Source organism: Nerophis ophidion, linkage group LG16 (assembly GCF_033978795.1).
Source record: "Nerophis ophidion isolate RoL-2023_Sa linkage group LG16, RoL_Noph_v1.0, whole genome shotgun sequence".
In the NCBI taxonomy this organism is placed as follows: Eukaryota; Metazoa; Chordata; class Actinopteri; order Syngnathiformes; family Syngnathidae; genus Nerophis; species Nerophis ophidion.
Window position 1 is genome coordinate 37,594,505 of NC_084626.1, and position 12,209 is coordinate 37,606,713.

A 12,209-nucleotide genomic window follows, 5' to 3' on the forward strand; every position below is an offset into this window, starting at 1 on the left:
CATCACTGACCAAGTGTCCAGGGGCACCAGCAATTTATCTAAAACTATCATCACAATTTTCACCTTGAGGCCAGTCCGCGCTCTAGGCAAAATCAGGCTATGTGGTGTGATATTCCATCCATTTTCTACCGCTTGTCCCTTACGGGGTCGCGGGGGGCGCTGGCGCCTATCTCAGCTACAATCGGGCGGAAGGCGGGGTACACCCTGGACAAGTCGCCACCTCATTGCAGGGCTGGTGTGTTATTCTTATTAAAAAATATACAAATCTGTTTTTGGTTACTTTTTTCATTTCTGATGACCAGTGATTAACATTTTTGTTGTATAAAATACAAAATGAAAATTCATTCATTTGTTTAGATCTAGTTATTGCTTCTTGACACATTTTTTTTTACTTTTTATCAAAATATGTTGTATTTCCAAATAGAACTCTAATAAACCATATGCTTTTCAATTCCCACTAATGAAAAGAAAAGTCAAAGACTAAAAGATATGCTGTCAAGACAACAGAAACCACCCTCCCCTTTATGATTGAAGCCTACTGAGTGTGCAGGTGTACCTAATGATGTGGTTAGTAGTATCTGCTTCCTTCTTGGAGATTTGTCTTCCTTTCTCACCAAATGCTGCATTTCTTGAAACCGCCAAACGGATGTCGAGCTTCTTCGGAAGAAGGTTGACATGAAGCGACTGCGCCTTTTTACCTTGAGCAAATAAATGCTTGCTGACTGTGAACACACTACAGTATTTATTTTGTGTGAGGCCACAAAGGCAAACAACACATCACTGAACGGCTGCTGAAATGTGCAAAGTAAGAAAGTTAAATCACAAAAATGGCTCCTGTGGTTTTTGTTTTAACTTCCAAGGAAGAACAGTGCAAGTCCCAACGCTTTTGTCTCTTTCACAAACATGATGCAAAGTTCAAAAGTGATTCGGATCAGCTTTAAAGGAACATGTCTCTGCTGCCCTCTGGTGGTAAAAAAATAGGTTTAATCTGCTAGGCTAACTGATTCAATCACAGTAGGTATGAGGGCCGCACTTTGGTGGGGGGAAAGAAAGTAGACATATAGTAAAGTTACGATGGGAAATCAATATAACTGAAAGACAGTCACTTCACAAGAAAAAACGTGTCTTATAACAGCAATGACGTGCTATTAAATAAGTCTGCTTGTCAGCATTAATGATTGGCATTAAAAGGCATTAATCAGCAATGGCCGATCACTAACTTTTTCCACAAAAAATATCGGCCAATACAGATCGTTACCCAATGGATCGACACATCTTCATTAAACTAAGGTTTGTAATTTACGGGAAAAAAGGTATCGTCTCATGAGAATCAATATTACAAAAAATAAGCAAAGAAGGTAAAAAAAAATATTCTGGAAGGATGATTAAAACAAACAAAAAAAGTCCATGTTACTACTTCTCATAATACTCTAAAAAAACAAAGGGGAAAAAAAATCACCCTCAGTGTGGCCCAAATACGCCTTCATACAGTTCAGATGGAGACTGTTACAGTTCCTAAGCTTCTGAGGAACAATTAATGAGGCAGAGTTGTGATTCTCATGCTCTGACTGGCGATGGGGTACGACACCATCTGTGTGGTGGCATGACTCATTGTGATGCCCGGCATAGGCTGTGTCATCGACACAGCCACCGGCGCCACGGACACTGTCACGGGCGCCATAGAAACGGGAGGCGCCATCCCCTGGGCAATGGTCTGCACCAAGGCAGCCGACAGGGGAGTAATTTCAGGGTTGAGGTGAGGGGGAGGCGCGGTGGGGGGAGCAGCGTTAGAAGGAGGTGCTGCAGGAGCGCCGGTGGGTGCCACCAGGTCCTGCTGTGTGACGGGCCGAGGCTGCAGCCCGGTGCTGCTCAGGGTGGTGTGAGTCTGGGCGATGCTGTGATTGTAGGAGCTGACCGCGCCCACGGGGGCTGCCATAGTCTGCTCGGTGGGTGCGGGCGTGGAGGACAGCGTCATCACCTTGGTCTGACTGCGGAACTGAGCGTTCTGCTCCAGGAGAACCTCATTCGTGGCAGCAAGGTTCGAAACCTGAAAAGACGACAGATTTGGAGTACGGTAGTTCTTGTCAAGCAACAATTTAATCCATTTTGTCTAACAAGTAACACTTAGTACATGTTAGACAAAATGGAATACATTGTTTTAATCTGAGGGCTTGGTGCAGGATCCAAGGTATTAATCCTCTACAAGAGGGGCTGCAACATTTGTACCTGCAGAAATCTCACTATATTGAATTCATCAACATTTTGCACCATAATAGACCAGAAACCATCCTTGTCTGGGCATGTCCTCTCTCACACAGGATAAATACTTTGGCCCTCTTCCTAGAGCTGCCCTATCTAAAGCGGGGTACACACATACAGACAATCGGGCTGTTTTTGTCCCGTCTTTTCCCATTTTAAAGGGGAACATTATCATCCGGGCCTATGTAGGCGTCAATATATACCTTGATGTTGCAGAAAAAAGACCATATATTTTTTCAACCGATTTCCGAACTCTAAATGGGTAAATTTTGGCGAATTAAAGGCCTTTCTATTTATCGCTCTCGGAGCGATGACGTCAGAATGTGACGTCACCGAGGTAATAAAGCCGCCATTTTCTCAAACGCATTTAAAACACCGCGTATCAGCTCTGTTATTTTCCGTTTTTTCGACTATTTTCTGGAACCCTGGAGACATCATGCCTCGTCGGTGTGTTGTCGAAGGGTGTAACAACACTAACAGGGAGGGATTCAAGTTGCACCACTGGCCCAAAGAGGCGAAAGTGGCAAGAAATTGGACGAAATTTGTTCAAAATACAAGGGTGTGGGGAAAGCCGACGAAATGGTCAGTCGTTTGTTCCGCACACTTAATCGACGAAAGCTATGCTACTACAGAGATGGCCCAAGATTGTGTGGATATATTGCAACACTTAAAGCAGATGCATTTCCAACGATAAAGTCAAAGAAATCTGCCGCCAGACCACCATTGAATGTGCCGGAGTGTCTGCACATTTTACCGGCGGTGCTAAGGCAGACATAGCACAGAGATGTATGGATAACCTGCAGATGCATTTCCATCGATAAAGTCAACTAAATCACAAAGGTGAGTTTTGTTGATGTTGTTGACTTATGTGCTAATCAGACATATTTGGTCGCGGAAAGACTGGCAGCTAATCGATGCTAACATGCTATTTAGGCTAACTGTATGTACATTTGAAACTATATTTACATCCAGCGTTTCCCTCCACCCACATTTAATGCCAAACAAACACTTACCAATCAATGGATTTAAGTTGATCCAGTGTCACAAGATGCGAAACTTCCGATCGTTGGTCTGCACATTTTACCGGCGATGCTAAAGCAGACATGCCCGAATAGCATCAAGAGCTATTCGCTCAATAGCTTCAGTTTCTTCTTCAATTTCGTTTTCGCTATCTGCCTCCATACTCCAACCATCCGTTTCAATACATGCGTGATCTGTTGAATCTCTTAGGACGCTGAAATCCGAGTCTGAATCCGAGCTAATGTTGCTATATCTTGCTGTGCTATCCGTATTGGCATCACTGGATGACGTCACAGGAAAATGGACGATGGCTTCACAAATAGCGAAAATCAGGCACTTTAAAGCTTTTTTAGGATATTCCGGGATGGGTAAAATTTTGAAAAAAACTTCAAAAAATAAAATAAGCCAATGGGAACTGATTTTTATTGGTTTTAACCCATGTGACATTGTGATAATGTTCCCCTTTAACCAAATGCCCAACTATCTAATGTCTAACAAGATTATATTGTGGTTTGAGGTGTGCTAAGACTTAATTTGTCCAGATAATTAGCTCGAAAACGGGTGAGGGTCCACAAACAATCGTAACCAAAACCTCCATGTTTGTGAGGAACGCTGACGGTACCTGAGTTAGTGCTGCATGAATTGTGGCGCAGGACAAAAAATCCCCAATGAAAAACTTTTTTAAAAAGCATTGCGGCTACTTTGAGTACATACTCACCTCCAGCTCACAGAGTAGATCATAAAGTCTGTGTTTGTGACGTCTTCATGACTTTTCCACACTTTTTTAGGTTAGGGATTTTTCTCTTCAAAAATAGTCGTAAAGATCGCCATCATTCCCTCTCTTATGTCGTCTTTGATAGTGCCTGTTTTTCCATCAGTTGCTACGGAGATTCGTTGCTATGGCTCTTCTTCAATTTTGTTACATCACTCGGGGTGGGCGATACTGTGAATTTAGGTATTGTTTCAATACAATACAAATATGCAGCCAGTATCATTAAAAATTAGCAAAGTAACAGAAATATTAATTTTAAAATGTAAATAAAGCCACTAAAATAACTAACAAGCTGATATATGTTTTTTTAATTACATCAGTAGTCATTAGTACAGGTAGGGGAGGTGCAAAGTGTACCTGAGTGAGCAACAGAGCCGGAGAGATGTGCTGGTTGCATTGACAGACTAGAAAAGATGTGAGGAAAATCAGGTAATTTGCTGGACGTAAAGGAGACAATCTACAACAAAAGTATTGATCCGATACAATATCTATGTTGGTACCAATACTATCGATAGATGAATATGTTCACGTCTCTACATAAACTCAAGATTTGGGGCTTGGATGACTTGAATCTGGCTCGGCGATGGTGTCTGCTGTGTTGATATCATAGCACACTACACACACAAAGATCCAAACTGATGTTTTTTTTTTATTTTACATGTGGGGTTCATTGCAGCTAAAAATTTCTTGAAGATTTAGAAAATCTTTGTGTGTACAAACCTTAAGTCTGTGAGCATTAAAAATCGTCTTCTAGAACAATCTGCTCTTGTACTAACCTGTTTCTTTAACTCTTCCACTCTTTTCCTCAGCAGGTTGTTTTCCTCCACCAGGAAACTGTACTCCAGAGGGCGTGTGGGCAAGGCGGCCTGGACACCAAGCTCATAGTGGCCTCCTATGCTCCCGTCGGTCAGACGTAGCCCCTCCAACCTCCGTCTCTTTATCTGGAAAGCGGCGTGGTCCAGCGAGCCCTCCAGTGAGCCAGAATCAAACAGCCCGCTCTCGAGTAAGGGGTCGTACACTGTCAGGGAGTTCCTGTCGTACCGTCTCTGTCCCGAAGGGCCTATTGACAGGCAGCCACTCATTGCCCCTGCGCCGACACTTCCAACACCTGAGAGGCTCGGATCTCTGCACCCGCCCAAACTGGGACAACTCATCCCAATCATGTTATTTCCAACTCCTGCTCCAACAAGTCCTGGAATCCCCCCACATGTTCCTACTACTCCGCCACCAATAGCACTACCAGCATTCACCATTCCACCAGTACTAGGTCCAATCACACCAGCCCCGCCAACCCTGGAAGGTTCATATTCATAGTCTTTTTGGACGTGGCGAAATTTACATTTATTTCCTCGCTGGCATTCCCCCTTCAGGTAGTCTCTGCAGATTGGGACCTCCCCTCTGCTATGAGGAAGATCCATAGGCGAGAGGCCAAGCCGTGCTGCAACTTTTCCTCTCAGTCTGAGGGGCAACTCACCGGTTTTCTTATAGTAGTCCTCATCCTCTTTGGATCCATGCACGAAGCGACAGTTTGAGCGCAAACACTCTTTATTCTGATGATCATGGCAGAAGATGAACTCGTTCTTTTGCACTCCTAAGTCGGGTACTTCGTTAAAGTCCGGATGCTTGAAGCGACAACGCTTCCCTCTCTTGCATACATTGCGGATAAAATCCCTGCAGACGCCGTCAAGCGGCGGCCCAGCGCCTTGGACCCCGCCACACCCGTTTCCGCAACTGTTGCCGTTACCGAGTGCCCCGCCTCCCCCCATGCCTCCAGAGCCAGACAGGTTGCCACCGGTGCCCCCTCCAGAACCTCCTCTGCCCTCTGCAGTGCAACCAGAGCCCGCTCCTCCCTCCTCGCTCAGATTACCACCACTTCCACTACCGCCTGACAGGTAGGAGCCGTCCCGATCAGGCATGGCGCGCGGCCCAGCTCGGGAAGAAAAAAGCACTCATGTGTGTAAGGAGGGTTGCTGTATCCCGGTGACTTTTTGCATGTACAGTGTTGCGACATAGGGGTTGCTTTTTCCTCCTGAATCCAGCCTTCCTCTGCTAGGGGCTGCAAAAGAAAGCACATGTTGGATTTTCTTCGGGAGGAATACACAGTTCAAAACATCCCTGCATTTCCTATCGCTTGTCCCTTTCAGGGTCGCGGGGGGTGCTGGAGCCTATACCAGCAGCGCACCTAAATTGGTCCCAGTGTGTGAATGTTTTCTGTCTATCTGGGTTGGCCCTGTGATGAGGTGGCGACTTGTCAAGGGTGTACACGGCCTTCCGCCCGTGTGCAGCAGTTAAAAACAATGTGACAAAAATAGCCCAGCAGCAATAAACTTAACAAAAGTGTTCCTTATGTCAGGGGAGAGTAGAGATCAGCTAAAAAAATGATTCATGCATGGAATTCATAGCAGCGCTACGTGTCATTCTAGAGCAGTGGTTCTTAACCTTGTTGGAGGTACCGAACCCCACCAGTTTCATAGGCGCATACACCGAACCCTTTTTTAGTGAAAAAAAAAAAAGTTTTTCAAATTCAAGATAAATGATACATGGGTTGTACTTGTATAGCGCTTTTCTACCTTCATGGTATTCAAAGCGCTTTGACACTACTTCCACATTTACCCATTCACACACTGATGGAGGGAGCTGACATGCAAGGCGCTAACCAGCACCCATCAGGAGCAAGGGTGAAGTGTCTTGCTCAGGACACAACGGACGTGAGGGGGTTTGTACTAGGTGGGAAGTGAACCATGGACCCTCAGGTTGCGCACGGCCACTCTCCCGCTTTGTTTTTTTTATTGGTGCACAAAATGAACCGTGCATGAACATCACGTTGTTCACAGAAAAAAAAACAACACAGTGCATGATTTCACAACAAATGATACACCTTACACACATTACCATGAATTGATTAACATGGACCCCGACTTATTGATTGATTGATACTTTCATTAGTAGATTGCACAGTTCAGTACATACTCCATACAATTGACCACTAAATGGTAACACCCGAATAAGTTTTTCAACTTGTTTAAGTCGGGGTCCATGTTAATCAATTCATGGTACAAATATATACTATCAGCATAATAGTCATCACACAGGTTAATCATCATAGTATATACATTGAATTATTTACATTATTTACAATCCGGGGGGTGGGATGAGGAACTTTGGTTGATGTCAGTACTTCAGTCATCAACAATTGCATCAACAGAGAAACGGACATTGAAACAGTGTAGGTCTTACTTGGTAGGATATGTACAGCGAGCAAAGAACATAGTGAGTTCAGATAGCATAAGAACAAGTAAATAAATTAGAAGTAGATTTGATTATTTACATTAGGCCATTTATAATCCGGGCAGATGGGATGTAAAATGAGGAGGGTATTAGTAAAGGGTTGAAGTTGCCTGGAGGTGTTGTTTTAGAGCGGTTTTGAAGGAGGATAGAGATGCACTTACTTTTACACCTGTTGGGAGTGCATTCCACATTGATGTGGCATAGAAAGAGAGTGAGTTAAGACCTTTGTTAGATCGGAATCTGGGTTTAACAAGGTTTGTGGAGCTTCCCCTGGTGTTGTGGTTATGGCGGTCGTAAGGAAGTAATTTGACATGTACTTCGGTATCAGGGAGGTGTAGCGGATTTTATAGACTAGGCTCAGTGCAAGTTGTTTTACACTAAACAAGTTGAAACACCAATTTGGGTGTTAACATTTAGTGGCCAATTGCACAGAATATGTACTGTACTGTGTAAACTGTACTGTTCCATATAATGTATTCTCTTCCTTTGCAATCCGCTAGTAAGAGTTTCAATCAATCAATCAAAAAACCTGCAAATCAAATAAAAAATGAGAGGGAACATTTTTGGGGGGTACCCATAATACGCCGACAGGGAGAAGATTTTTATCCATGCATCCATTTTCTACCGCTTATCCTCTTTGGGGTCGCTGGTGCCTATCTCAGCTACAATCGGGCGGAAGGCGGGGTACACCCCGGACAAGTCGCTTCATTGATAATTCGGGTGTGTCTATACTTCCGTGGCGGAGGTTCCGCCGAACCCGAACCCCTAGAGTTCGATGGAACCCAGGTTAAGAACCACTGTTCTAGAGTAAGTAAGTCGTGCACGCAAACAATGCTATTTCGAGATGGCTAGTAGGCTACATGCTAATGCTCGCTTACCACAGAGATAACAGAGCGAGAAACCAACAATGGCTCTTCTGCGTTCAAACGCCACGCTATAATGAAACCAATTCCACATTTCACACAGACCTCGTCTTTAATGAAGCGCGCCGGTGTGTTTCCGTAATTCCTCAAGAGTCTCGATGACTTTTTAAATACATATTGCTGGAGGTTCCCTTTACTACCAACGAAGAAGAATTATTTTCCGACGTTATTTCCGGTGTGCTTCTCTGACCCCTAGCGGTGGGAGTGTTGCTTGAATATAAATACGCTTACCGGTATGTGCTATAACCAGGGGTTTTTGAGTTTGAGTTTGAGTTTATTTTAGGCGTGTCAAATTTATATTCAAATCAAAATCATGGCATGATAACTTTATACATCCACGATAATTTCAGATTTTTTTTCTTTGTTTTCCTTCAGCCCAAAATAGAACGAGCACATTCTAAAAATGCAATGGTGTGCCATCTGCTTGCCTAACATAACCAGAAATACTGATCATAATTAAAGATAAAAGTCATTTTAATTGACTTTCCCTAAATATCTAAAAGTATTCATATTTTCTTCATGTCGTATTATATTCCTCCCAGCGCTGTTGTTTTTAGGTTATAGAGTTTTTAGCCAATCAGAATTCAGCTAGCGTTGCCATGCTGTACCAAATCTGCCCGGGGCCTTCAAGATCAACAATGCTGGCGTCCATGCGCTGTCAGTGAACTGACACAAACATTTGACAGAGAGTTGCGATATTATTTATTTTTTCACGTTTAATTTTTTTTTTTTGTAATTTGAATTTTGACAGGCACGTTAAAAGAGGGGTTAGTGCGTCTGCCTCACAATACAAAGGTCCTGAGTAGTCCTGGGTTCAATCCCGGGATATTTCTGTGTGTAGTTTGCATGTCCTCCCGTGACTTCCTCCTGGTACTCCGGCTTCCTCCCACTTTCAAAGACATGCACCTGGGAATAGGTTGATTGGCAACATTAAATAGGCCCTAGTGTGTGAATGTGAGTGTGAATGTTGTCTATTTGTGTTGGCCCTGCGATGAGGTGGCGACTGTTCCAAGGTGTACCCCGCCTTCCCCCCGATTGTAGCTGAGATAGGCACCAGCGCCCCCCGGGTCCCCAAAGGGAATAAGTGGTAGGAAATGGATGGATGGATAGAGGAATTTTGACAGTACCACATGAGATATGTTTTAATTGCTGATGCGGATTTATTGATTTTTGAATGCGCCAGACAATACCACGTTTTGTACAGTGGCCAGTAGGGCGTAAATGTGTTCCTGTATAGTATTTTTCCAGCAATGGTCATGTGGTGACATCAATGATGGTATTTTGAGAGGTAATCATTAAAGTCGGACATCACTGAAAGCCTAGGTGGGAAAGGCACGGCCCGCTACTGTGAAAATGTACATCCATCCATCCATCCATCCATTTCCTACCGCTTGTGACTTTTGGGGTTGCGGGTGGTGCTGGAGCCTATCTCAGCTGCATTCAGGCGGAAGGCGTACATATCATAGATAATCCTCTTGACAAAACACTTCAGGTTCGTTGAAAATTCTGGGGAAAAAAATGCGCAGTTTCAAAAACACCATGAAGAACACAATCAACTTAGACTTAATCTCAGTGTATCTATAAAGCAATTAAACTTGAAGTCACAACCCACTAGGATTGAACAAAAACATAATAAAGCATAGATAAAAATGCTTCTATGTATCAACTATCTTATTTGTCACTTTCTTTACATTTGCACTTTTCACAGAACTATATCAATGTATAGGGTCTCATGCAGCATTTTACGTGAGGTTACCAATTGTTTATTTTATTCCTGTTTGTTTTACATTGGGTCGAAGGGGAGGAGTTGCAGCTCCTCTTTACCATGTACCTCTTGCTTGGTATACTTGCTATATTTGCTCGCCCAACAGAATTGCTATTGCGACATCCAGTGAACACATTTAGAACTGCAGTTTCTTTCATTTAGAAATGGAACTCATCTCGCAGGCCGGATTGAACCTGTTCATGTTTGACATCCCTGTGCTATACCTTCTCTTGGAGTTGTCTTGTCTAAACCACTAAACGGGCACAGAATGTTTGTAAAGACTAAATAAATAGAATTCCCCCAAAATGGATTAACTCGCTGGAATATAAAGACAATATAACATACATCCAAAAACATGGAAGCATATGCAAAAGTGCAATATATTTACAGTGGGGAAAACAAGTATTCAGTATGCCACCGATTGTGCAAGTTCTCCCACTTAAAATGACGACAGAGGTCTGTAATTTTCATCATAGGTACACTTCAACTGTGAAAGGCAGAATGTGAAAAAAAAATCCAGGAATTCACATTGTAGGAATTTTGAATATTTTATTTGTAAATCATGGTGAAAATAAGTAATTGGTCAACCATTCAAAGCTCTCACTGAGGGAAGGAGGCTTTGGCTGAAAATCTCACGATACATGGCCCCATTCATTCTTTCCTTAACACGGATCAATCGTCATGTCCCCTTAGCAGAAAAACAGCCCCAAAGCATGATGTTTCCACCCCCATGCTTCACAGTAGGTTTGGTGTTCTTGGGATGCAACTCAGTATTCTTCTTCCTCCAAACACGAGTTGAGTTTATACCAAAAAGTTCTATTTTGGTTTCATCTGACCACATGACATTCTCCCAATCCTCTGCTGTATCATCCATGTATCCATTTTAGTACAAACTCGACTCGTCGTGTTTGGAGGAAGAAGAATACTCAGTTGCATCCCAATAACACCATACCTACTGTGAAGCATGGGGGCCTTTTTTCCTGACGTTTGATCCGTGTTAAGGAAAGAATGAATGGGGCCATGTATCGTGAGATTTTGAGCCAAAACCTCCTTCCATCAGTGAGAGCTTTGAATGGTTGACCAAATACTTATTTTCCACCATAATTCACAAATAAATTCTTTAAAATTCCTACAATGTGAATTCCTGGATTTTTTTTTCACATTCTGTCTCTCACAGTTGAAGTGTGCCTATGATGAAAATTACAGACCTCTGTCATCATTTTAAGTCGGAGAACTTGCACAATCAGTGGCTGACTAAATACTTTTTTGCCCCACTGTATCTGTACAGTAATCTATTTATTTATATCTGCACCTTATTGCTTTTTCATCTTTCACTAAAATAAGCTAATGCAACAAAATTGTGTTCTAATCTGTACTGTAAAGTTCAAATTTGAATGACAATTAAAGGAAGTCTAAATCTAAGAAGCAAGTTTGGAGTACTAATAAAAAACATGGCAGCACGGCCCTGCCTTTTTCTTATCCTGCTGCTGCTTCTTTTTCTCTTCTTATCTCGAACACTAACCACCAAACATTTCTACAAACCACACATTGTGGATACGATGGCGAGTGTAAGGCAGATAAAAACAACTTCCTGCCAACTTGCCATGAAGCACCACCCTCATAAATACAGAAACTGCAATGCAGAGATGACATTTAGGGAGATTGTCAAAGACCTTATGGACATGCACCTTGGCAACACTAAAATTGACCCTTGTTACTAGTTGGTGTGTGTATTCTTGTATTTCTACCCTTCTTGAGACATCAACACGGAAAAGTACCTTCCATTATGAGGACCGGTGAACAAGTTAGGACCAAAGTCATGGTCCCAATACAGAAAACCATTGCATCTAATAGAGAATGTCTCATTTGCACCCCTGGTGGTGAAATCTATCAAAATTAGCGTGGTCCCAAAAACAAAGTTTTTTTCAAATTGACTGTGAGTTGCTTTTAAAAGTCCTCCCCCTCTGGTCAACATATGTAATAACTAGTGTGTGTAAAAATGTTAAGTGCTCCCCCTCTGGCCAACATATGTAATAACAAGTTTGTGTAAGAAATTGATATGCGCCCCCTTTGGCCAAAATGAATAGAAAAATAAAAAAATATATACGTATATAGAGACATACTGTAATAACTTGAAGAAAATAATAACAATTAAAAACTAATTACAAAAAAAATAACTAAA

The 12,209-nt window shown here is 42.6% G+C and overlaps 1 protein-coding gene across 2 annotated transcripts; it reads right to left on the reverse strand.

The window, feature by feature from the left end:
- Positions 1–719: 719 nt before the first annotated feature.
- On the reverse strand, positions 720–8,449 carry zc3h10 (zinc finger CCCH-type containing 10). Of its 2 annotated transcripts, none has more exons than XM_061875136.1 (3): positions 8,308–8,449; positions 4,828–6,107; positions 720–2,047 (listed from the first exon to the last, which is right to left on the reverse strand). In XM_061875136.1, the coding sequence occupies exons 2-3, from the start codon at positions 5,965–5,967 to the stop codon at positions 1,535–1,537; spliced, it is 1,653 nt and encodes a 550-aa protein (XP_061731120.1). In that variant the 5' UTR covers positions 5,968–6,107; positions 8,308–8,449; the 3' UTR covers positions 720–1,534. The 2 variants fall into 2 exon arrangements, with proteins under 2 accessions (XP_061731120.1, XP_061731121.1); XM_061875137.1 differs by having other exon boundaries at positions 8,218–8,431.
- Between the last annotated feature and the right edge of the window lie 3,760 nt (positions 8,450–12,209).

What these genes read in the sequence shown, in the direction of transcription:
- zc3h10 (XM_061875136.1), bottom strand. Translation starts at nt 5,967, where the DNA reads ATGCCTGATCGGGACGGCTCCTACCTGTCAGGCGGTAGTGGAAGTGGT. An exon ending in TGGAAGAGTTAAAGAAACAG is followed by an intron (nt 2,048 to 4,827) that starts GTTAGTACAAGA and finishes TCGTCTTTTCAG; the next exon opens with GTTTCGAACCTTGCTGCCAC.